This window comes from Antechinus flavipes, chromosome 4 (assembly GCF_016432865.1).
Source record: "Antechinus flavipes isolate AdamAnt ecotype Samford, QLD, Australia chromosome 4, AdamAnt_v2, whole genome shotgun sequence".
Classification (NCBI taxonomy): Eukaryota; Metazoa; Chordata; class Mammalia; order Dasyuromorphia; family Dasyuridae; genus Antechinus; species Antechinus flavipes.
Window position 1 is genome coordinate 473,090,830 of NC_067401.1, and position 25,619 is coordinate 473,116,448.

Consider the following 25,619-nt stretch of genomic DNA (forward strand, 5'->3'; position numbering starts at 1 on the left):
CATCACGCCCCCTGAGTTCTTCTTTTATCCTCCATCATGCCCCTTTTATCCTCCATCACGCCCCCTGAGTTCTTCTTTTATCCTCCATCACGCCCCCTGAGTTCTTCTTTTATCCTCCATCATGCCCCCTCACTCCCGGGTTTTTACGTTGTCCTGCCTCAGCTCTCCTCCACGGCACTGCTCTCAATGGTGCCAGCAAGCAAATCACTGGGGAAGAACAGGATGATGCGCTCACTGTTGCAGCTCTGATTGGATGCAGCTCGGAGTGCGGCATGCGTTTCACTGGGGGGGGGGGGAGGGGGGAACGGTGCATACAGAGGGTACCGTAATGTAGCGTGTAGCGCAGGGGATCACCTTCACTACAGTAGCAATCTCAATAGGGCTTATTTTCGGGGGAGGGCTTATTTTAGAGGAATCTTACAGTGAGGGGAGGGCTTATTTTTGGGATAGGTCTTATTATTGGGGAAACACGGTATCACGGTGCCCCTTCCTCCTCCCTCCAGTGCCAACTTCTCCCACCATCCGTCTCCGTCTCTGGTTCTCCGGGCCCCAGGTAGCGCCCGCCCTCCCGCTTTGTATTTCTCCAATGGGTTTGAAGCCGTCTTTCAGAGGGATTCTCAGAGAAGGGGCCGTTGGGCTCTCCAGACCCCTCTGGGAATGAAGTTCACCTCTCCGTACCTCAGGCTCTCTGGCCCTGGCCCGCCACGGCTGACGCTCTGGGAACTGGACCCGCCGGACTCTTTCCCCAAGATTCGCCCTCTGGGAGACACAAGGGGAGGCCTTGCCCTGAGAGCCTCAGGGGGGAGGGGGTTTCTCGGATACAGACGCAAGACCGAGTCCCAGCCTAGGGAGGGCCGGCGCTGGTCACTCGAGGGATCCGTCCGTGAGCTCTCCGACCACCGGCTCTGCCCAAGTGGGATCCAAGAGCCTCGACTCTAGTCAAGCTTGACCACTTCCCAGCCCGAGCGTCATGAAGGAGCCGGGGGGCTCCCTCCCCCAACACTTCCATTTAATTGTCTCAGGCCTGAAAGGGAGCTCGAGGGGGCGCAGGGACTCTGCCTCAGGGACCCGTGTTCCAGCTCTGCTCCCTTGTCGTTCTCCATGGTCACTTGCGTGTGTTACTCTCAGTTCAGAGAAGCAGTGGTGCAGTGGAGTGCTCCCTCCCTGGAGGAGGCCCCGGCTCTGGCCCAATTCTGGGGACCCCCTGTGTGCCCCCCGGCCGTGAGACAGAAGCTCTTGGGAGGGGCAGAGCAGGCCTTGGAAACTGTTGGATTTTGTCTCTCACCCAGGCCGTCCCTGTGGAAGGTTCCTCTCTGCCAGACGGCAGGAAGGAGAAAGCAGATGTTGGGAGAAAGCACTTTAGGAAGAAGAGCACTTCCTGGGGGGCCAGTGTTACTAGGGTTTTATAGGTGAGGAAACTGAGGCACATGTAGCTTAGGTGGCTCGCCTAGAGTTACACAGCTAACAAGTATGTCCCAGGCAGTATTTGAACATTGATCTTCTGGCTCCCAAGTTTAAAGGCTCCCACTTTAAAGGAACCTGTTTAATCATCTGTATAATTAAGGGCTTGGAAGCAAAAACCTCAAAGTTTTGCTCTAAACTCCCTCCCAGCTCTGACATCCCTGGTTCTAAGCTCCCTCCCAGCCCCGACATCCCCTGTTCTAAGCTCCCTCCCAGCCCCGACATCCCCTGTTCTAAGCTCCCTCCCAGCTCTGACATCTCCTGTTCTAAGCTCCTTCCCAGCCCCAACATCCCCTGTTCTAAGCTCCCTCCCAGCCCCGACATCCCCTATTCTGAGCTCCCTCCCAGCTCTGACATTCCCTGTTCTAAGCTCCCTCCCAGCCCTGACATCCCCTGTTCTAAGCTCCCTCCCATCTCTGACATCCCCTGTTCTAGGTTCCCTCCCAGCCCTGACATCCCCTGTTCTAAGCTCCCTCCCAGCCCCAACATCCCCTGTTCTAAGCTCCCTCCCAGCCCTGACATCCCCTGTTCTAAGCTCCCTCCCAGCCCCGACATCCCCTGTTCTGAGCTCCCTCCCAGCTCTGACATCCCCTGTTCTAAGCTCCCTCCCAGCTCTGACATTCTCTGTTCTAAGCTCCCTCCCAGCCCCGACATCCCCTGTTCTAAGGCCCCTCCCAGCCCCGACATCCCCTGTTCTAAGTTCCCTCCCAGCCCCGACATCCCCTGTTCTAAGCTCCTGTTGTAACTTGTTCTGAGCTTCTAGTCCTTGTTGTCAGGGCCCTTGCAGCGGTGACTGACTCCTAGTGGGCTGGGGAGAAAGCCCAGAGGCCTCCTGAGCAGGTCCCGGCCCACGTTTTTCTCCCCCTGGGCTCGGTCCCTGTCCCCCGGCTCCACCTGCCGAGGGCCCGGCTCTCCCGGCCCCCAGGACCCCCGGCGGGCCAGGCTCCCCAGGCTGACCGTGGGCTCCCTACGAGGCCAGGCCTTCCCATTTGCGCCCGTTTAATTTTAGAAGGCAGAGCTAAATGTTTTAATTCTGCATTATTGGCGACATAATGCTAATGGCTTCCAGGTGGCCGCCGGGCTCTGAAGGCATCTGCAGAGGGAGCCCCCATTTGGGTGCGTTTCATTTTCTCCTCGATGGCCGGCTTTCCAACGTGTTTCTCCTTAAGCGGCGCGCTTAATCATATGGATATAATTTTTTCAATTTACGTTGCGAGCTCTTTAGTGTGGTGGCCACGGGCTGCCTCTGCCCCTCCCCCAAGATTAAACTCACATGTGGATGCTCCTTCCCAGGCCTGTCCCGGGGACAAGCTCGTCCTGCAGCTCCCTTCGCGGTCAGGGATGGAGGCCCCGGGAGCCCGTCCCTTGGCGTTGGACGTGGCGGTCAAGGCCGCGTTCTCCGCCTGTTCTGGTTTGAAAGGAAACGTGGGACGTGCGCCTTCTGCGTCCTCGCCTGGCGAAAAGAAAGGCCTTCGGGGGGCCCGTCGGTGGGCATCTGTCCCGTCCCACCCCGGCCTCCATGGACGCTTTCCCGTGAATCCCTCCCGTGATGGGGAGCTCATCCCCTCTCCCTTTGGCTTGGATATGTGAATATAAGCCCCTCCTAGGCAAGGGCGCCGGGCTTTCTGATTTGTGTTCTCTGGGCCTTTGCTCCCATTTAGTCCGGGCTTCCTAAGTGCTTTTCATGATGCGTCCGGACGTGGGAACAGAAATCGGCTTCCGCTGCTTCTGGCCCTCAGACCTCTCCGCCTTCATCTGAGACCGTCCCTTCTTGTCCCCTCCCCCTCACGTGGTCCATTGGTGAGCACAGGCTTGGAGCCGGCCAGCTGGGCCACCCCCTTTTTTACTGTTGAGGAAGAGACCCCAAAAGCATCTTGCCCAAAGTTGCCCAAAGGTGGGTGGGAGCCGCCCCCAGGTCCTCTTCCTCCATGTCCAGAGCTGTTCAGTTCAATTGTTTGTCCCCCATTGGGGCAGAAACACTGAGATAGTTGGTCATTTCCTTCTCCAGGTCATTTTACAGATGGGGAAACTGAGGCACAGAGGGGGCCGTGACCTGCCCGGGGTCTCCCAGTCTAAGGCTGGGTCTGAACTCCGGAAGCTGAGCCTCCCTGACTGTGCCCTGCGGCGCCCCCAGCGGCCGCACCCGGTTCTGAGTCCCCTCCTCCAGCATCACCTGGGCCCCATCTCTCCTGGTCTCCTGGGGAGGCGGGGAGATGACCGGTCACCTCGCTCAGACCCAGACGGACATCCGCAGAGAGAGGAGGCTCTCGGCCCCGGGCCCCAGCAGCCTCCAGGAGCCAAAGCTGGCTTAAACCGTGCCTGGGGGTGCGGGTGAAAGGAAGGAAAACGGAAGGAAGCGTGGAGAGCTCCCTCTGCTTGTCTGGTCAGTCTGCTGCCATCGGCGGCCTGTGGCGCCCCCCGCCGCCCACTGAGCGACGGCAGCCGAGGAGAACACTGTCCGGCCGCGGGGGGCTGGGGGGGGGGCGGGAGCCGGCCTCGAGGACGCAGGTCCGTGGGTGGATGGAACCAAATGCGGTTTCTTATACAAGTTCAGGTTTCTCCCTCAAAGCTCTGTGGGGCCCAGAGGCTGATCCCACGGGATCTCCCCGGGCTTCCGGTCCTCAGCTACGGTCACCTCTCAGTCGGGGCTCTCAGCCAGGCCAGTAGTTTCACCAGATACTGGGGGACAAAGTGATCGATGATCATCTCAGCACTGTTAGCTGTGGGGGAGGGGGACAGAAGTTGGGGGGCAGTGGAGGAGCAGGAGAGATCAAAAGTTAAAAAGTGATAAAGGAAAAAGAGAAGGAATTGCAAGGGAAAGAGAAACAAAGAGGGAGAAAGAAAGAAAGGGAGGAGAGACAGGGAGAGAGAGAGAAGGGGAAAAAAGACAAAGAGGGAAGAGAAAGAGAACAAGAAAGAAAGGGAAAGGGGAGCGAAAAGGGGAGTAGAGAAAAAGAGAGGGAGAAAGAAGGAGGAAAAAGAAAAGGGAAGAGAGAGGAAGAGAAAGAAAGGGGGAGAAAGAGAGAAAGGGAAAAGGGAGAAAAAGGGAGGAGAGAAAGAGAGGGAGGGAGAAAAAAAAAGAGGGAAAAAGAAAAGAAAAAGAGAGGAGAGAGGGTTGCTTTGCCCAGACAGGTGTTAGATGAGTGTGAAGAGAAGGAGAGCGGAGAGTGGCCGGAGAGCAGGCCGGGGTGTCTCGGGGCCCTCGCCGGTGGCTGCTTGCCCGCTTCCCTATCCCAGCAGAGGCCTTGTCAGAGTCTCTGGGTCTGGTGCGGCCCCTCACTGAACAGACTGGAAGCTGGGATTACCACAAGGACCAGTTTGGAGCAGCGGGGAGAGCTGTTGCCGTTCCCTGGCCTTTCTTTGGCCCCCATGACTCAGGGCTCTGCGCTGCGGGAAGCCTCGCCTGGGGGACGGAGGCGCGCGCCTGCGCGGGTCAGACGACCGTGTTCAGAGCAGAACCGCTGACCCTCGTCCCGCCCCAGGCGCCTGGGCCCCTCCCCATTGGATTTCATTCGGGGTTCCAGGCGGGCTGGGCCCAGGGAGTCCTGGGACCCTAAAGGGACTTTGTTGGACATTGGGCCCAGTGCTCTCCAAGGTCCTGTGTCCTTCCTCCATTCATTCATTGGAGAATCACTTTTCACCACCTGGGCACATCCCAGGGCAGCCAGAGGGCGCCAGAGTGCACGGAACATATCATGAGTTCGAATCTCCCCTCAGCCTCTTTTGGGCTGTGACCCCCAGCCAGTCGCTTCACCCGGTTTGCCTCAGTTTCCTTATCTGTACAATGGACGTCAGAGGTCTTGGGACTGAGAGTGGGAAGATCCCAGAGAGGAGGGAGGGCCCGGAGCCGCCTCGGGGAGGGGGGAGATGGTGGGACGGCTTCGTGCACCTCCGACCTTATGATTCCTGGGGTCTTGGAGGTGCTGAGTTCACCAGCACTTCGAGCTTAGGGGGTGGGCATCGATCTGCTGGGGTGGATGGCGCGTCTGCACCAGGACATCCCCAACCAGAGAGACCATGGGCCCGGACCAGGGGGGAGGTTCTAGGGCTGCGGAGCGGGGCCTCCTGCCCGTCCCGGCCTTCTGTCCTGGGGAACTGGCGCTGTCGGGTCGTGAGGGACGCCGGCCCCGTCACAGAGGGCTCTCAGAGCCTCGTCCTTCCCTCCCGGCCAGAGCCTTCCTAGAACCCGACTGGGGGAATCCCCCGGTCCCAAGGGGATGGACGGGAAAGTGCACCTTCAGAAAAGTCCAGCTGAGCCCAGGCTGAAGGCCCACCCGGGAGCCGCGTCTCCCTGCCTCTCCCGCGAACACTTCCACTGGGGGCCGGGGACGCACAAGCCCCCGAGCCCGCTCTCCCGAGCCCGCTCTCCCGGGCCAGTTCGGCGACCCAAGCTCTGTAGGAGAAGGCAGCCTGACATCCAGGGACCACATCAAGTAGCTTATTTGGTCCATAAGCATTTATTAAGCACTTATTGTTTGCCAGACACTGTAAAAAGCCCCAAGCAGTCAAAGAAAAAGCCGAGAACATTTACTTGGGGAGACTTTGTCATTTTCCTCATCCTTGTTAACGTGTCATTTCATGTTATTAGCACGTGTTATTTTATTATTTCATTCGATCCTCACGACAGCCCTGGGAAATGCTGCTGTCATCCCCATTTTGCAGATGAGGCAAACGGAGGTAAGTGACTGGCCCAGAGTCACAGCTCGGAGGAGTCGGAGGAGTCAGGAGGAGTCCTCCTGACACAGAACCAGAGTCCCGTGTGCTGGTCCACCAGGCAACCCCCAGATTGGGTAAAGAACGCAGTCAAATTCTGCAAGTGGTTTCTACATACAAAGTTATCTTGGGGGGGGGCTCTAACAGAGGGGGGCTTCCAGATTAATTTTAATTGATATTATTTGTCCCATATCCCCTAAATCCCCCCGTATCCCTCTCCCTTCTGCCTCCTCCCACATCCCCTACTAAAAAGACTTAAACCCAAGGATCCTTCACTTGGTCGAGACATGGGAGGACCCTTTGTCAGCCCGGTGCAGTGGTTAGAGCTCTGCACCTGGAGTCAGGGAGACTTGCAGTCAGATGTGGCTGTGGGAGTGTCTGCCTCAGTCTCCTCAGCTGTAAAATGGGACCTCCCGGGGTTGTTGTAAGGCTTGAATGGACTATCTATTAAGTGCTCAGTGCCGGACATGCAGTAGACAGTGAAGAAGTGCTTGCTCCTTCTGAGAATTCTGTTTTAAAAGGCATAAAGTGCATAGGATCACAAAGGGAGCCAGTTACAGTGAGATAAAGTTAGTCAGATATTTTTAAAAACAAGTTCATGGACCTGTTAATGAGGGTTTGTCGAGGTTAATCTTTGCTTGGCTCTAAGAGCTTGGGGGCAGGAGGAAGGCAGCAAACAGCAGCCTGGAGGGGGAGTGCTGTTAGCTGGCGGTGAGACAGCTGCTCCTGGAAAGGAGGCACCTACTCTGTGCCCTGGCACATTCCTGAGCACTTGGCAGGAATGGAAGCACCTACTATGTGTCATGGCAACTGCTAACCCCTTGCCAGAAGTGGGAAATATCTATTATGTGCCATGGCATCCTACTGAGCTCTTGGCATAAGTAGGAAGTACCCACTGTGTGCCATGGCACACTTCTAAGCCTTTGTCAAAAGAGAGGAAGCACCTACTATGTGCCATGGCACACCTCCAAACCATTTCCAGAAGTGAGAAGCACCTACTGTGTACTATGGCACACCTCCAAGCCTTTGCCAAAAGGGGGAAGCACCTACTATGTGCCTGGCACACTTCTAAGCCCTTGCCAGAAGGGGGAAGCACCTACTATGTACCATGCCACATTTCCAAGCACCTGGCAGGAGTGATCTCAGAGAGAAGAAAGTTGAAGAAAGATGAGCTGCTCCCGGGAAGATGAGGGAACGGGCCGCTGTAAGGGAACCTGGGCCGGATTTGACTGCAGACGTCGGAGCCGGCCTACGCTGGGACGGGGAGCAGAAAGAGCCGAGACAGGCTGGCGGCCGAAGGGGGGCTTCCTCAGGCTGAGCAGCGCCACCGGTCTAGAAGAGGGTGAAAAACCAGTGGGGGCCCCGCCATTCCTGGGGCCCCGCCATCCCTGTGGATCCCAGACCAGCGGGCGGCCGGCCCGGCCCAGCCAGCCCCCGGTAACTCAGCCTGTGTCCTTCATTAGAAATGAGCTTGGTCCGAGGCCAGAGTCCAGCCAGCACCCTCTTGCTCTTTGGCTGCCCCCTTGTTCCTTAGCCTTTAGGCCCTCCTTGTTTCCCAGCCACTCCCCTTTTCCTCAGTCCTTCTTGTTCCTGGGACACCTCTGTGTTCCCCAGTCTCCTCCTCCTTGTTCCTCAGCCTCCTCCTCGTTCCCCGGCCTCCCCTTTGCTCCCCAGCTGCCTCCTTGTTCCTCTCATCCCCTGGAACTTCGCCCATGGGACTTTCTCTCCAGTCACGGCTTGGGCTCCCGGGCCAGCAGAGAAAGAGTTCCTGGGAGTGCTCCTGACCAGTGGGCCTGGGCAGATGCCCCCCCCCGGGAGCCAGCCTCCCTGACTGGACAGAGTGCTCCCTGCCCGTGCTCCCCTTTCCCCCTCCTCAGGCTTTCATCTCCCGCCCCCGTCCTCCATCGCTGGGTAATGGATGAAGGGCCGATCCCGGCCCGCTCGTTGCCATAAAACGCCAGATGTTTTGGAGCTTCACGGTCCCCGCAGCCCTTTTTTCCCTTTTATTGGAATCTTCTTCGGTAACGTGCCCCACATGTGGGAGCGGCCCTTTCAAGAAGCGACCCCGCTGGGTTCCCAGCCCCCACCCACTGGCAGCATTGTTCCCATCCTCCCCCATCCCCTTTGGTGTGGGGGAGGGTCTGCGGGGGGAAGGGAGGCGCGGCTCTGCCCTTTCTGCGCTGTAGGACCACGCTGACCCTCTCTGTGCCATACTTTGCAGTGCTGAGACCCAGGAGTCTCCTGGGACCCTCCCCCATCACTCTGTGCGCCGTTCCCCCCAGTCGAGATTCTGTGTTCTGAGGCCCCCGAACTCTGACATTGTTTGCTCCGGGGTCTCCCCCACATTTGCCATGCTGTGAATCTGGGAACGCGGGTCCCACGAGGCCCCTGGATTTTTCTGCTCTGAACAAATTGCACGCGCTTGTTCCTTCCCTGCCACAGAAGGGCAGCGGGGGGCGGGAGCCCCCAGGAGTGGGAGCCACTAAGGCTGACGCGCTGGCAGGTTCTGAGCGAGGCTTTGTTGCTAAGACATCGGGATGTGGGCCACCAGGCCTGGCCCCTGAGCAACACTCGAATAGTCCCTCTGAATGCAGTGATCCCTGGAGGGGAAGGGCCTCCTCCCCCCAACCTCCCTCATCCCCAGCTACAAAAAGTGCTCCTCCCCCAACCTTCCTCATCCCTGCCTGGGAAAAGGGCCTCCTCCCCCCAACCTTCCTCATCCCATTCAGGACAGAAGGAGAAGTTGGCCCATGTATGTCCCCTCCCCCTCCCAAGTTAGGAACAGGAGAGGAAATCCACAGAGGGACCCGTGGCCCCAAATGGTCGCCCACAAACTCTCAAAGCTTAGACAGCGAGCAAAGGGAATTAGAGACCTGGCCCCCGAGACCCCGTCTGCTTCACTGTCATGAGACTTGGCCGGATGAACCCCGGGTCTCTGGGGGCACAGAGTGCACCAGGGCCCTGACCCTCATCCTCCTGAGTTCCGACCCAGCCTCAGCTGCCTCCCCGCTGTGTGATCCTGGCCGAGTCACCTCATCCTCAGTTTCCTCATCTGCAAAGTGAACCAAAGAAGGAAACGACCGACCGCTCAGGTGTCTCTGCCAAGGGAAGTAAGTGGGGCCGCTGAGAGTCTGAAAACAGCCGAACAGCAGGAGTCCCGCCTTTCAGGGCTTCTCTGAAGGTCAAATGAGATGAGGAAGGGCTCGGCCCAGGGCCTGGCAAATGGGAAGCGCCACAAAAGTAATGGCGTTTGTTATTTTGTGTGAAGTTCTTGTTACAAGTGTTTGTTTCCTTCCATTAAAAGGAACTGTGTAGGAAAAGGCGAGAAGGGGGAGGAGCGGGCATATTAAGAAGTGCTGGAACCAGGTTGGGGGAGAAGCCCAACAGAGAACATTGGAGGGAAAATCAGAGGAAAGAGAAGCAGGAAGGGGACGTGGAATCTCGTCTCTGGGATGTGTCCCCGACCACGTGCACGGAAAGGGAAGATGGAAGAGTGGATGGAGCCGGACCAGAACAGAGATTGCCCGAGACGTCGGGCGAGCTGGGCCAGAGCGGGGACTGCCCGAGACGATGGATGGAGACAGGATGGAACAGAGACTGCCCAAGACGCCGGATGGAACCGGGCCGGAGCGGGGACTGCCTGGCACATCAGATAGAGCTGGACCGGAGCGGGGACTGCCCGGGATGTCAGATGGAGCTGGCTGGCTCAGTCTGGAACAGCCCGGCTAAAAGCACCTAGATTTGCCTGGGTGGTTGTTCCAACTCGCCAAAAGTGGACAACTCTTTTTTGGGTTCTCAGTAATAGGAAGGGACTGGTTGTAGGGGGAGGTAAAGGAACTCCTGGAGGACAGCGCTCCCTGTGGGGCTTGTGATAAGGAAAGACAAGAAAGGTAGCCGTAATCTGTGTGGCCAGATCCGGGGAACACACGTGTGAAAGGGTTCCGAGTAAAGATGGGTAGGATCCCATCGAGGAAAATGCTTCAAGGAGGCACAGCCTAGGGGGGCTGGAGGACGCCCGAGAATTAACCTTCTAAAGTGAAAAGGAAACAATCACGTCCAGGAGGAAAAGCGGGATTTGTTCCAATAGCTTGATGTGGATGCACAGGAAGCTCCCCAACCAACTTCAACATTTTAATAAATGCAGAAAAGATGGAAAGAATCATGGGTAATAGAAAATGAATATAAAAATGTGGCTTCCTATTAAAAAGCGTCAGAGACGATAAAGCACAGAAGGAGCTGAGGTTGTAGGCAAATTGGGACAAGAAGAGGGCTATTGTTGGTTTTAGGCCATATTTAGGCCATAAGAAGGGCTCGGAATGGATGGGATCCCGGGCCGGACGAGATGATGGGAGCAGAGCAGGACTGCCCAGTTCTTGGTTTATTTTTCCGCATTTACTCCGGGAATGAGAAAGCAAAGATAAGCGATTGGGAGAAGATAGTCAGGATAATTAGGTGGTAGGGAGAGGCTCCCGAGCTGCCCAAGCTGAGAAGGGTCCCGGCGTGGGAAAGGCTGCCCCTTCAGGCGAGAGTCTGGAATATTACTTGTGGACAGATGATCCCAGGGCTTGGACTGGACGCTCTCAAATTCTGAGACTCGTTTAACGTGCCTGGGCAATTCCCCAGGGAAAGGGGCTCACGTGGAGGTGAAATCTAGGGACCGGAAGGTCCAACTCGCCTGCTTTTCCGCAGGGGCCTCTGAGCTCCGTGAAAGAGAAGTTGCTTTCCGTGGTCCCAGATGGAATGTCACTGGCTGTGAGAATCAGCAAACATCGTGAATGCTGAGGCCCGGAAAGATTTACACGAGGAGATGGAGAAGGAGCAGAGCCGGGAAAACACACACACCAAGGGCACGGCAGTGTCGGATAACAAACCAGAAACCGAGTCCTGTAAAGTTAGACTGACCCAGCTTGGACCCGCTCGCTGCTTCTTAAATTGGGGGGAGGGGGGCCTGGCCATGGCCGTGACCCATCTCGTGTCAAATTCTTGGTATCTTGGTTACTGGGGAAGGTCTTTTTTTCTTCCTGTTTTTCTTTGTCTTTATTATAAGGTATGAACACTGCTTTCTCCCCACCCTCAAGACTCAGTAGAGAGAGTGAAGATAAACTGAGATAAAGTAGCATACTTTTTTTAAAAGAAAGGAAGGAAGGGAGACAGAAAGGAAGGAAGAGAGAAAGAAAGAAAAACAAAAGAAGAAAAAAAGCTTATTTGCTTTACTAGCTGTGTGACCCTGGGCAAGTCACTTAATCCCAGTTGAGAAAGAAAGAAAGAAAGGTTGGAACCCAGATCTAGACCTCCTAGATTCTTTATTAGGCCATACGCTAACTTTTCGCATAATCACATGATTGTGGAATCAATGCTAGTAGACAGTTAAAATAATTTTCTCTAATCCTTTCTTTGGATTAACAAAGAACCAAAAGCAAAGATAAGGCTGCAGAGTTACCCAGATGATCCATGTCCCTTATTCTTTTCCCTTTTCCCCACATCAGTTAACGAGGTTTAAGTGGTTGTTGTTGTTCAGTCCTTTTAGTCATATCCAACTCTTCAAGACCCCATTTGGGTGTTTTTTTTTTTTTTTTGGCAAAGATACTGGCGTGGTTTGTCATTTCCTTTTCCAGCTCATTTTGGAGATATGGGGAAACTGAGGCAAACAGGATAAAATGACCCGTCCAGGGTCACACAAGTGTCGAGGCCAGCCTTGCACTTAGGTCTTCCTAACTCTGAGCCTGTGCTCTCACTCCTTAAGTGCTAATTCCACGCCAGGTCTGTGCTGGGCCCTTAGGACAGATGAAACCAAGGGAAATGACAAAATCTGACAACTGATTAGACATGAGGATGAGGGAGGGGGAGAGTCTGGGACAGTGCCGCGGTAGAACCTGGGAAACTAGACGGACGGCGCTTTCTCGGACAGAAACACGGCAGTGCGGAGGGTGGGGGAGTCTGGGGGAAAGATAACGAGTTCCATTTCAGACGCGGTGAGTCGAAGGTGCCTCCGGTGCAGCCAGTTTGATGTGTCTAATAGGCAACAGTGGGAGATTTAAGGTTAGGGGAGGAGAGGCAGGTTGGGAGACATCAGGATAGAAGTGATGGTTACACCTGGAAAGACTTAAGGGCCGCGGCGTGCTGGTGCCGTGGAGAGAGTGCCGGGCCTGGAGTCAGGTCAGCCATCTCCCCGAGTTTCAAATCTGCCTTCAGACACTTACTAGCCGTATGACTAGCACAGGAAAGTCCCTTCACTCTGTTCCCCTCAGTTTCTTCCTCTATAAAATGAACTGGAGACGGAAATGGCAACCCCCTCCAGCATCTCTACCAAGAAAAACCCAAATGGGGTCTTAGAGATGTGACTGAACCACAACCAGGGAGGGGAGGGGAGGCCAAAGAAACCATGTCTCCTCGAATAATAATCATTAACTTCCCTTTTCTCTAGACCGGGAGGGAGCCTCTGTGTGTGAGACAGAGTAATGGACAAGGTACTGGAATTAGAATTAGGAAGGCCTGAGTTCAAATCCAGTTTCGGAGCCTTTCTGGCCATTTTCTAAATACGGCGCAGATCTCAAAACCTCTCTCAGCCTCTGTTTCCTGATCTGTCAAAGAAAGGGCTCATTTGGCCATCTTTAGCGATTTAATTTACCTATTTCTATCTATTTATCTATCTATAGATAGCTGTATCTATAGCCATAAAACATCTATATCTTTCTATATTTCCCTATTTGTCTCATCTATCCATCTATTTCTCTATCCATCTTTTTCTGTCTCTTTCTCCATTCATCTTTTTAGATCCATGTATCCATTTTCCCATCCATCCATCCATCCCACCAGCCATCCAGCCCTCTGTTCATGTCTCTATTCTGTTTTTCTGTCCACCTTTCTCTGTCTCTCCTTCTCTATCCATTTACCTCTCTGGACATCTGTTCGTGCATCTATTTCTCCATCCATCCATCCATTTATCCATTCATCCCTTTTTGAATCTGGTGCTCTAACCACTTATTCATCCATCCATTCATCCATCTATTTATCTCTCATCTATTCATCCATCCATCCATTTATCCATTCATCTCTTTCTCCATTCACCTATTTTTGAATCATCCATCCATCCATTTATCTCTCTTATCAATCATCTGTTCATCCATCCCTCCCTCCAGCCAGCCCGACCGCCAGCCATCTCTCTCTGTACCTCTGTTCACAGCAGTCTCCCTGCTGCATCCTTGATAAGGTCATCCCAGAATCAGCCCGTTCCATATTTAGGAAAGTTCTCATGGTCAGAAAGTTCTTCCTGACATCAGCCCTAGATCTGTCACTTTGCGACTCTCTGCCCCACGGTTCCCGGCTTTGCCTTCTGAGACCGAGCCAAGTGGGACCCCTCCTTCCCAAGACGGCCCTTCGGTTTTCATACCTCGTCCCAGCAGCCTTTTCTCCTCCAAATACCCCCAGCATGCAACATGGTCTGCAGGGCACATCCCTGGGAAATAGATGGTGCAACTATTATCTCCTGAAATTTGGGGGTAAAAGCAGTGTCCACATGTGGCAGCTCTGTCATGTACAAGATGTCCTCTACTCGGATCAATGAGGATATAAAGACAAATCCTTTCATTATAAATATTTATTATAGATATATCATATAGAGATATTTTGTGACTATATTTCATTGCAGTTCACTTTTCAGTCATATTTGATTCTCCATAACTCTATTTGGGGTTTTCTTGGCAGAGACTGAGTAGTTTGCCATTTCTTTCTGTGGCCCATTTTATAGACAAGGAAACTGGGGCAAACAGGGTGAAGTGACTTGCCCAGGGTCACACAGCTAGGAAGTGTCTGGGGTTAGTTCTGAACTCGAGAAGACTCGTCCTGACTCCAGACCTGATGCTCTATCTACTTTGCCAGCAGGCCACCCGCTTCCAGATACACATAAAAGTTTTAGGAACAGTTAAATCTGCCGTGGTCCTAAATGCTCCCTTTGTCAGGTTTATCAGAGCTTCAGAACTGTTTGTGGTCAGAGAGACTCCTGAGTCCCCCATCTTGTGTTCGTCTCGGAGCTGCCGCCCTTCTGCTTTATTCAGGAGGTGTCCCCTCCATTCCATTCAGTGTGCGTTAATTCTGGCCCTACTATGTGCCAGGGACAATCACTACATGGCCCTGAAAATGGATCCCAATTATGTTCCACTAGGAAGAATTAGTATCTGTGTGGGCAAATGGATACATTTGTTCTCCTAAAGATTTGGCGGTGAAAATTTTATTCGGTGATTCTGAAATTCGGAATAAAAATACTAAAAATATAAAAAAAGAGAATTCTTCTTTCAGCCCCTAGCTGAGCCACCCCCCTGGCCCCAGGGCCCCTGGTGATGTGGTCTCTCCCCTTGGAGGGTGGGCCCTGGGAGTCAGGATCTCCCCTGCTTCCCTCTTCATTTTGGGTGGGACAGGCCAGGGAGACCAGTGAGACCAACCCTAATTCTGGGTGCGCAGAGACAGGTTGCCTTAGGCAGGACCTTGTCTTCCCACCAAACTTCAAGCTTCAGGGCCCAGAGAGGGACAGAAGCTTGCTTAAAGTTGCACAGCAGGTCAGCAGCCATGTCCTCTGGCAGTGGGTCACAGATGACCGGGGGTCCCCGGCCCGTGCACTGTCCACATAGGGGCAGCGGAGTGTCGGCCTGGCCAGGGACAGGGCGGCTTGGTCCAGGCTCGGCCTCTGGGCTGCTGCTGGGCAGTCTGGGATCTCCTGACCGCTCCAGCCGCTTTGGTCCCTAAGTAAAAGGCAGCCTGTTTCGCCGGCCCCAAGCCGAGGGGGCACCAAGGGGACTAATGCAGGCGGCCGCAGCCTCTCCTTAGGCCCCCAGCCATAACTCATTTTCGCCGTGAACATCATCGGCCGCTGCCGCCGCCGCCTTCAAACTCGGCTCCTCCTGACCCGGCCAGTGACGGGTATCACAGCCGCGGAGAAAGGCCGAGAAATCTGAGAAAGGCCGCCTCGCCCCTCAGGTGCAGCTCATCTGGGAGAAGGGAACATCGGAGTTATTCCGTGAGATTGTCTGGGTAAGGCAGGCCGGGAGCCTCCGAGCGCCCTCATCGTGCGGGCCACGAGGCCTGGTACAAACGGAGGGGGGAGCTTGGGGAGACAGCTGGCGTAGACTCATGGGAGAGCTGGGAGGGGCCTTAGAACAGCGACATCACCGCTGAGGGGGAGGGGAACATTGTGGGCGCATCGGAGAGCCGGAGGAAACTGGTTTTTAGTTTATTTTTAATGCAAGTTGTTTTATAAATTCTGTTGGGAGAGAAAAATCAGCACAAAAGGGAAAAACCATGAGAGAAAAAGCAGAAAAAAGGAGTGAACACAGCCCGTGTTTCCTTACACTCAGTCTCCTCAGCTCTCTCTCTCTGGATGCAGAGGCGTCTGCTGTCCAGAGTCTATTGGGATTGCTTTGGATCACTGGCCCACTAAGAACTAAGCCTTTCTCAGCGGATCATGGCGCGATCTTGCTGTTACTGTGTATAACGTACTCCCGGTTCTGCTCGTTTCTCTCGGCATCAGTTCCTGTCACTCCTTCCAGGCCTTTCTGAAACGAGCTTGTTCATTATTTTGTAGAACAATAATATTCCATCACCTTCGCGTACCACAGCTTATTCAGCCAGTCCCCCGTGGACGGGCATCCGCTCCTTCTCCATTTCTTTGCCACCACAAGAAGAGCCGCTACGAATACTTTTGTCCTTTTCCCTCCTTTATGATTTCCTTGGGATACAGACCCAGGAATGGCCTGCTGGGTCAAAGGGCATGCACAGTGTGATCGCCCTTGGGCCGAAGGAGCTGGAGGAAACTTTCAGTGGTCTCTAGTCTGTCTCTCTCTTGTCACAGACGAAAAGGAACTTGCCCAGCATCAAAACAGGCACCGTGTCCCAGGCGAGATCTGAACCCATTGCACCGCACTCCTTTCAGGTTCTGGCTTAGTTTTGCTGCTCCCCGAGGTCCCAGGTCCTTTCTCTCATATTCCGTAACCAGCTAAGGCCCTGCCATCACTGCCTGCTGTCTGGCCCCAGCCTCCCCCTTTAGCTCAGGCCCCATTGTTCTCCCAGCCTCCCTTGTTCTTCCTCTAGGCCACATCGGCTTTGGACAAGGCTCCAGAGCTCGTGCCAGGGTCCAGCCACAAGCCCCAGAGAAGGAAAGTGGCTGATCCCAGATCACCTGGCCTCCTGCTTCCGGCCTATCTTTCCAACAGCTGCCGGAGTAATGTTCCCAAAACAAATTATCAGCGTCCCCCTCTCAATAAACTCCAGTGCCTCCCCATTATCTCCAGGATCGATTAGTCAATCAACAACACTTTTTAAATGCCTTTTGTGTGCTAGGTATTGTGCTAAGCAAAAAGGGACACAAACAGGCAAAAGATGGTCGCTTCCTCAAAGAGTTTATAGTTTAATGAGAGAAGCTACTTGTAAACAGATACATAGGGGAAAATTCAATTCAGTTCATTTATTAAGCACCTACTGTGTTCTAGTCTTGAGCAGCTGGAGAGTACAGTGGATAGAATACTGGGCCTGGAGAAGGAAATTTTCATCTTCCTGAGTTCAGATCTACCTTCAAACACTTAATGATTATGTGACCCTGGCCAGGTCACTTCATCCTGTTTGCCTCAGTTTCCTCATCTGTAAGAAAAAAGGAAACAATGAATCATTCTAGAATTTTTGCCAAAAAAAAAAACCCAAATGGGGTCGTGAAGAGTTGGACACGATTGAGGTGGCAGAACAAGAGCAGCAAACGTCCTTGGATAGGTTGACCGTGTCAATACTTCTCACTGACTTCTCTGGCCTAAGCCAAAAAATGAGAGGGTCCCAAGAGGTGACCTGCAAGGATTCTTCTGGCCTGGAGTCTTTAATTCTTCTCCATTTAAGCTTTTTATTTTCAAAACACATGCAAGGATAATTCTTCAACATTAATCCTTGCAAAACCTTGTGTTCCAGATTTTCCCCTCCTCCCCTCCCCTCCCTCCCTTAGATGCAAGTAATCCAATATAGGTTAAACATGGTAAAATACACGTTAAATCCAATATATGCGTACATATTTATACAATTATCGTGCTGCACAAGAAAAATCAGATTAAAAAGGGAAAAACATGAGAAAAAATAAAAAGCGAGCAACATCAACAGGAAGCATGAAAATGCTATGTGGTGATCCACACTCAGCTCCCAGAGTCCTCTCTGGTGCCGACGGCTCTCTCCCTCACGAGATATTGAAACTGGCCTGAATTATCTCATTGTTGGAAAGAGCCACTTCCATCAGAATTGATCGTGGTATAGTTTTGTTGTCGCTGTGTACAGTGATCTCCTGGTTCTACTTATCTGACTCAGCATTAGTTCCTGTCAGTCTCGCCAGTCCTCTCTGAAATCATCCTGCTGATCGTTTCTTACAGAACAATAATATTCCATAACATTCATATACCACAATTTATTCAACCATTCTCCAATTGATGGGCATCCATTCATTTTCCAGCTTCTAGCCACTACAAACAGGGCTGCCACAAACATTCTGGCACATACAGGTCCCTTTCCCTTAAGATTTCTTTGGGGTATAAGCCCAGTAGTAACACTGTAGGGTCAAAGGGCATGCACAGTTCTATAGCCCTTTGGGCATAATTCCAGATTGCTCTCCAGAATGGTTGGATTCGTTCACAGCTCCACCAACAATGTATCAATGTCCCAGTTTTCCCGCATCCCCTCCAACATTCATCATTATTTTTTCCTGTCATCTTAGCCAATCTGAGAGGTTACACACCTCAGGCTTGTCTTAATTTGCATTTCTCTAATCAATAGTGCAAATCCTTTTTTTAAAATAAATTTTATTTTTTCAATTGTCAAGTTTTTTTTTTTTTTAAACTCCTCACCTATAAGAAAAAAAAAGAGAAATCCTTTGTAACAAATGTGCATAATCCACTAGAACAAATCCCCGCTTTGGTCTTGTCCGGGGGTCACATCCTGCCCCGGAGCCCTCCATCTGGAGGTGGCCGGCAGGTTCCATCAGCCGTCCTCTGCAGCGTTGGCTGGTTGTTGAACTGTTTGGAGCCCTTCAGGGTTTTCAGCTCTTTGTCTTCACGCTGTTACCACTGTATACATTCTCCTCCGGGTTCTACTTCCCCCATTATGCATCAGCTCATACAAATCTTCCCAGGTTCATCTCAACCTGTTGCTTTCCTCTGCTTGGAGCACATCTCTAGCCCAGTTTTCCAGCCCTCTTCTCTCACAGATGGGGCTTCCCTAAAGCTCCCAGGGTAGCAGGACCCCTTCAGGTAAGGCTCTGAGACCTGAGTTCCTCATCTGTTAAATGGGGATAACCCTAATTCTCCCTGACCGGGTGGTGAGAGTCGCAGCCCTGTGGGATAAAGTGCCTGACCAGTCTTGAAGGTCACACAGAAATCCTGCTGTCGCTGTTGTCGTCCCTGTTGTTGTTCAGCCTCCGCGCCCACCCCTTCCTTCACCACCCACCCGGCCTTGCCAGTTATACCCGAAAATCTTTTTTTTCCACAGGAACAGAGAATTTTTTTTGGGGGGGGGTGATGATGTTGTGCAGGACCCTATTGTGAGAAAGGGGAAAATAGTTGTAGATAATGAGGGAAAGTAGTGTCCAGTGCAGACAAGACTCCGTGGGGCCGGGCAGTGGTTTGTGCCCTGATGAAGCGCTGGCCCGGGGCCCGGGGGAGGATGACGCATCCGTTTCCCAAGGCCGGTGCCAGGGGCAGGAGCCCCAAAGGGACAGCTGTAGCTCTGGGAGACACACACCGGCCTCCCGCGTGGGCCGATTCCCCTGCTCCAGATGTTGGAAGGTCTTTAACCAAAAGCGAAGAACACGGCCACGTTCCGTGCAAACAAAGGGAAGAGCCCAAGAGCAGAGTCCCTTCCGTGAGCAAGGAACAGCGGCTCGTTCCCCAGAGCGCAGGGAGAAGTTAGGCTGGGAGGGAACGTTTCCCACTGTCCCAGGCTCGGGCTTCCTTTGTGGGGCCTTTTGGGAGAGAAGAAACTTAACCCTGCTCGAAATCTCGGGAAATCCCGTCTCTCACACAAGGATCTGCCCTCCCAGCTCCCGCTCCCCGTGTCATCCCCTGTCCCAGAGCAAGGATTAGAGCAGGGGAGCCGTTCTGAGTGCTCGGCCTCCCAGGGCCAGGGCGCGAGCCCGGGGTGCGTCCGGTTAATCCTGAGCAGGCCTGGGACCCCTTCACTGGGAGCTGTCCGGGCCTGGGTGCGGAGAGACGGGCTGCGAGTGCGGGGAGCTCGGGAGGGACGAGGGCAGCAGAGCGGAGTCACAACCCCGCTCACGGTCAGGGCAGGCTGGGGGCCCAGAGGATCGTGCGATTATCCTAGGAGGGAGCAGCGTGTCATCCCCCCAGAAGGGTGGTTCAGGGTCTGCTTGGAAAGGGCTTCGGTGCCACCCCCAGGATCTCACTGGGCATGGGGGGGTGAGGGTGATGGGCTCAGAGCCATCTCCCTCGGGCAGGAGGGGAGAGAGGAGGCAGCAGAAACTGCAGAGGCCCCGGCGGGAGGCCGGGAGCGAGGCCGGGAGCGGGGCCGGGAGGGAGCCGGGAGCGGGGCCGGGAGCGAGGCCGGGAGGGAGGCCGGGAGGGAGCCGGGAGCGAGGCCGGGAGGGGGGCCGGGAGGGAGGCCGGGAGCGGGGCCGGGAGCGGGGCCGGGAGCGGGGCCGGGAGCGAGGCCGGGAGGGAGCCGGGAGCGGGGCCGGGAGGGAGGCCGGGAGCGGGGCCGGGAGCGAGGCCGGGAGGGAGGCCGGGAGGGAGCCGGGAGCGAGGCCGGGAGCGGGGCCGGGAGGGAAGCCGGGAGCGGGGCCGGGAGCGAGGCCGGGAGCGGGGCCGGGAGCGAGGCCGGGGGGCCCGAGCTAGGGCTGTGGCTGTTCCGTGAAGGGAACAGGACAGAGAAGGGAGCTAGAATGGGTAAGATGCAGCCGCGCGGGGTCAGGGAGATGGGCCATAAAGTGGCCAGAAGGGATGAGCTCAAAGCGCTGAACCTGCGGAACTGGAATAAGAGAAACAAAAGGAGAGACAGAGAGAGAGAGAGAGGAGGAGGAGAAGGAAGGAAAGAGAAAGAGGAGGAAATGGAGGAAGAAGAGGAGGAGGAGGAGAACAAGAACGTGAAGAAGGAGGAGGAGGAGAAAGAAGGAGAAGGTGGAGGATGAGAAGACAAAGAAGAGAAAGAAAAAAGAGGGACAGAGAAAGAGAGACAGAGATAGAGAAAAGAAGAAGGTAAAGGAAGATGAGAAGAAGAAAAAACGGACAAAGGAGAGGAGAAAAACAGGGACAGAGACGAGACAGGAGAGAGAGGACGCCCCCGCCAGCACCTGCTGGGCTTCCCTCTCCAGAGACCTGCCGAGGTCCCGGGATAAAAGGCCCGGCTCCCACAGGGCGCAGAGCCCGCCCCAGCCCGGCCCGCGGGCCCCGCCTCTGTCCGGCGCTGACTCCCGTTCCGTGGTCGGGGAGCGGCCTGATCCGAGCTCCGAGAGCCCCGCGCAGCTCCTGCCGCCCCCGGCTCCGAGGCCGGAGAACTGGGCAGCTGCGGGTCTCCCACCTCACTCCCAGGCTCCTCTTTGGTGGGCAAGCTCGGGGCGCGGAGTGCGCGGCCCGCCGGTGTTGGAGGCGGGATTTCGGCCGCTCCCAGAGGCGGGAAGTACAGTGGGAGGGGCGTAGCCCCAGGTGAGGAGAGCCAGCTGCCCCTCCCCCCTTCTGTTGCCCGAGTTGGGACCCGCGGCTCCCCGGCGCCCTCCGCCTTTTCTGAGAGAGGAGCTTGACTCCGTGACCCCTGGGGTGACCCCCAGCCCATGCAGTCTGGGAGTGTGCCCCATCCCAGCCCCCCAGCCCTGTCCCTCCTCCCACTCCTCCCCCTTCCCACCTTCTGAGGCTTGGAAACTCCTGTCAAGGAGGGAGAATCTGAGGATCCCAGCCGATGTTTCCAGGGGGAGGAAGGGGAGGGGGAGGGGAGGCACTTGTCCTTGGGTTGGGATGGGCCTCTCAGTCCTCTCTGGTTCGTCCTCCCCGGGTCCTCCTCTCTTCCCCGCGTCCTCCCCTCCTCCTGCGTCCTCCCCTCCTCCCGCGTCCTCCTCTCCTCCCCCCTCCTCCTCTCTCCCCATCCTCCTCCTCTCCCCCCTCCTCCTCTCTCTCCCCCCTCCTCCTCTTCTCCTCCCCATCCTCCTCTCTCCCCATCCTCTTCTCCTCTCCATCCTCCTCTCCCCCCTCCTCCTCCTCCCCTCCTCCTCTCTCCTCCCCCCATCCTCCTCCTCTCCTCCTCCTCCCTCCTCCTCTCTCCCCCCTCCTCCTCCCTCCCCCCTCCTCCTCTCTCCCCCCTCCTCCTCTCTCCCCCCTCCTCTCCTCTCCCCCCTCCTCCTCTTCTCCTCCCCATCCTCCTCTCTCCCCCCTCCTCCTCTCCCCCCCTTTCTCCCCCCTCCTCTCCTCTCCATCTTGATTTCTTTCTCTTCTTGGGTCCAGTTTGAAGGGTGCAACAAGGCCTTCTCTCGCCTGGAGAACCTGAAGATCCACCTGCGGAGCCACACGGGGGAGAAGCCCTACCTGTGTCAGCATCCCGGCTGCCAGAAGGCCTTCAGCAACTCCAGCGACCGGGCCAAGCACCAGCGCACTCACCTGGACACGGTACCGCCCCCCCTTAGGAAGGAGACGGGGGAGGGGAGAAGGCGGGAAGCGGCAGGAGGGCAGGGTGGGGGGCTGGCGGGAGGGGCTCCCAAAGGGAGGCCTTCCCCCTTCCTTTCTAAGGCCTTTTCAGCAGATCCACCCCAAAATTCGCCGGGTCTACGTGAACCATTGCCCTTCCTTACTGGGTCCCCACGTCCCCCTCCCTCCTCGTACCTGCACAGAGAAGTGTCGCCCCTCGGCCCCTTTCTCGGTCCCTCTCGCGGGCGGCCGCGGCCTGTTCCTCCCCTAGAGCCAAGAAGTCGCCATCCCATCCCCCTCCTTTCCCCCGAGTCTCTCTCAGCCGGGAGAGCGGGGAGGGAGCAGGTCCAGGAGACCCAGGGAACCTCGGGCTCCGGGATTGGGGGCCCCCTCTTCGTCTCGCTTCCCTGAATTTCCCCCCGGGGAGGCCGGTGCGTCGCAGGGGAGCCCCGGGGCTCGGCCCTTCGTGTCTCCTGGGGGTGACGGGCGGTGGGGGGGGGGGGCCGGCAGGTTCTGAGCCAGGCTTGGCCCCTGCAGGGCCGCCGGCTTCCCTCTGCTTCCGGGCAGGCCCTGGGGGGGCTGAGCCCGCCTCCCCCGGGTGGGACATCCCCCCTTGGGAGGTCAGTCACCCCCGGCCCGGAGCCGCCGCTGGGACGCCCCTTTCCCGAGCAGGCGCCCGGCCTGCCCGGCCCCTTTTCTCTGGGCCCTCGCTGGTCACAGTGGGTCATGGCCGGGGCGCCCGGTTGTTGGAAGGGGGCAGCGCCAGGGGCGGCACTTCTGGGGGATCTGGGGGAGGGACTTGCTGATCAGCCGGCGGACAAACGAGCTCCGCGCCTGGGAAGTGTGGGCGGGGGCAGGGCCGCGGGAGGGACTCCAGTGGAGAATACGATGCCCCCGCTTCCTCCCCCCAGACTTGGGGGTCTCGGCCCCTTGTCGGGCAGCAGCCCGGCCCCACCAATGACCCCCTCCTGGGAGGGGAGTACGCGGGCTCCCACTTAGGGGCCCACCCTGCGGCCGGCTCGGAGACGGGCTCCGAGGGTGACCCCGGTCGGGCTGGGCGGCAGCCGTCCCCCGAGAAGGAGCGACCTCGCGCCCCCTCGCTTCCGTACCTGCTGTTCCCCCCGGGGGCCGGGAGCTTCCCTCCCCTTTGTCTCTGCGGTTGCGGGCTCAGGCGGCTCCTGGCACACAGTAGGCCCTCAAGAAGTCCTTGCTGACTGGTAGAGCAGGAGCTTCTCCAGGGCAGGAACGGCTGCCTCCCCCCCTCCCTCCGGGCTCCCCAGCGCAGTCAGCTCCTTCAGTGCTTGGGGGGTGACTGAGGGTCGGACGTCCGGTCCTTGTCCTCCAGCGTGGCCCTTAAATCCCCCCGGCTCAGGGGGCGCCTCCCGGACACCTGCCAGTCAGCTGCATCCCGCGTCCCCGCTCCCACTCCCCTGGGGACCCCAGAATTCATCAGGGGAGGGAGAAGGTTGGCTGAGTCTTAGGGAGCTTTGCAAAGTGGCCTTGGGGAGGTTCTAGGTCAGTGGCGGGGGGCCGAGGCCCGGCCAGAAGGGCGGCTCTGGGGGAGGTTCTAGGTCAGTGGCGGGGGGCCGAGGCCCGGCCAGAAAGGCGGCTTTGGGAGGGCGAGGGCTCACGAGCTTGCTGTCCTTCCCAGGCTGCTGGGTCTCCCACTCCCCCCCTCATTGCGGGGACCCCCGCCTCCGTCTCTGTCCTCCTCGGCTCCTCGCCTCTCACTCCTCTCTTCTCTCCTTTCTCTCTAACGCAGCCGTGAGCGTCTCCAGCACCAAGGTACAGTACAAGGGCCTCCCTCCCGTTGACCTTCCCCCCCCGGCCCATTCTCCGCCCGGGTCCGGGGTCACCGGCACCACCAGGGCCTCGGGGGCTCCCGCTGCCAGGCTGGGGGACCTTGTCCCGGAGATCCCTGGGGGCAGCCGGCGGAAGGGGAGACAGGAGGGGGCGGGGCTGAGCCGGGGCCGAGAAGAGGGGAGGGGGAGGGGAGGGATGAGAGCCATTCTCGTGGGGTCCTGGGGGAGGGTCCGCGGCGGCCAGACCTGCAGGGGGGCTTCCTGGGGACCCTGGTGTCGGGCCCTGGGGAGGGAGACTGAAGCTCTGGGCGGAGGCTGCCTGGGCGTCCCGGGCTGGAGGGGGAAGGGGGCGCCCACCGTGGCCCCTCTGCCAGCCCGCAGCGCGGTGCCCTCGGCCTCTCGGAGCCTCCAGCTTCCGCCCCGACACAAAGCGCCCGGGCCGGTTACGGCTCTGCCCTAAACCCGAGGCAGAACCAGGCCGGAGGATCCGGAGGGCGGGGGGCGAGGCCGGGGGCTGGGCTGATGGTGCCTCCTCGCCGAGCCCGTGCTCCTGTACATTGGGAGCGGGGCAGGGGTCCGGCGGGCCCGTCCCTGACGTCTGCAGCCCTAAGGGCCGGCCCCCCTCGGGCCGCCCCCCTCCTCCCCTCCGGCCCCCATGGGCCTCCTGCTGTCCAGACTCCCCCGGGCCCGGCCCCCGACGGCACCTCTTTCTGACTCGGGGACCCCCCGCCCCGGGTCTCAGTTTCCACATCTGTGAAAAAGGTGACTTTGGCCTTCAGGGTCCTCACGAGCCCCTTCTCCCTGGTCCCTCCAGGTTGGCCCCCAGAGAGGCTCCTCCTCTCCGCCTCCGGCCCAGAGCCTCCCCTTCCGCGGGGTCCCGGCCCCTCGCGCCGGCCTCAGTCAGGGAGGTCAGAGCCAGAGCGGCGGGCCCATCTCACAGAGGGGGAGACCGAGGCTCCGAGCAGCCCCGCGGCGGGGGCTGGGACCGGGAATGGCTTGTGTCTGCGCCCCTCCCCCCCGTCGGTCTGGCCCAGCCTGGAATCTCCGGGGTCCCGGCTCAGGCCAGAATGTCCGGGGCTCTGGTCCATCTTGGGAGCGTTTCAGGTTCTGACCCAGCCTGGGAGTGTCCGGGGCTCTGGCCCAGCCTGGCTTGTGAGGTTCTGGCCCAGCCCGGAGCGTCCGGGGGTCCCCGGCCCAGCCGATCTCTAACGCAGCCCCCCCCCCCCGTTTCAGAAACCGTACGCCTGCCAGATCCCCGGCTGCTCCAAGCGCTACACGGACCCGAGCTCCCTCCGCAAGCACGTGAAGGCCCACTCGGCCAAGGAGCAGCAGGTCCGCAAGAAGGTGAGCTGCTGGGGGGGGGGGGGGCTCCGCGGCTGGGTCCGAGGGGGAGGGGGGGCCTGCAGGGATTGAGCGCCTGCTGTATGCCAGGCCCCCATCCCTGGGGAGAGATGCCGGAGGCGGCTGCACCCCGGCTTACAGATGGGGAAACTGAGGCCCAGCGTGAGGAAACTCGGCAGGGTGCGGGGCAGACCCTCGGGCTCCACGCTGGGTCTCTCCGGGTCCTCTGGCTGGGCGCCCTGGGGCTGGTGATGGCCCGACCGGCCAGAGGAGCCTGGGCCCTCCCTCCCCCGGGGGGGTTCCGAGTCAGGAGGCCCCTCACAGGGGGAGCCTGGGGGGACATGGCTGGGCCGGGGTCCTGCGGACTGCCCCAAGCCTTCAGAGCTTCCCCTGGGGTCCAGGGGGCGAGCCTGGCTCCTCCCCCCCGCGGCCCCTCCCGGCCCCAGCCCCTCCCCCCCGCGGCCCCTCCCCCCCGCGGCCCCTCCCGGCCCCAGCCCCTCCCCCCCGCGGCCCCTCCCCCCCCACGGCCCCTCCCGGCCCCGGGAGATGATGAATGTTTCTGGGTAACCCGAGCCCGTATTATGACAACTGGCTGGCAGCCGCTCTTGGGAGGAGACGCAGAAACGCTTCTCTTTGCTAATTCTCTCTGTGGCTGGTTTTAATA

General features: G+C 57.5%; 1 protein-coding gene across 1 annotated transcript in view; it reads left to right on the plus strand.

The window, feature by feature from the left end:
- The window catches only part of GLIS1 (GLIS family zinc finger 1), a 209,392-nt gene that overhangs the window by 160,290 nt on the left and 23,483 nt on the right, over window positions 1-25,619 (plus strand). The window contains exons 5-6 of the mRNA XM_051999643.1: window positions 21,633-21,794; window positions 24,848-24,958. Of these exons, the coding sequence (XP_051855603.1) occupies window positions 21,633-21,794; window positions 24,848-24,958 (273 nt within the window). The remainder of the gene's footprint in view (window positions 1-21,632; window positions 21,795-24,847; window positions 24,959-25,619) is intronic.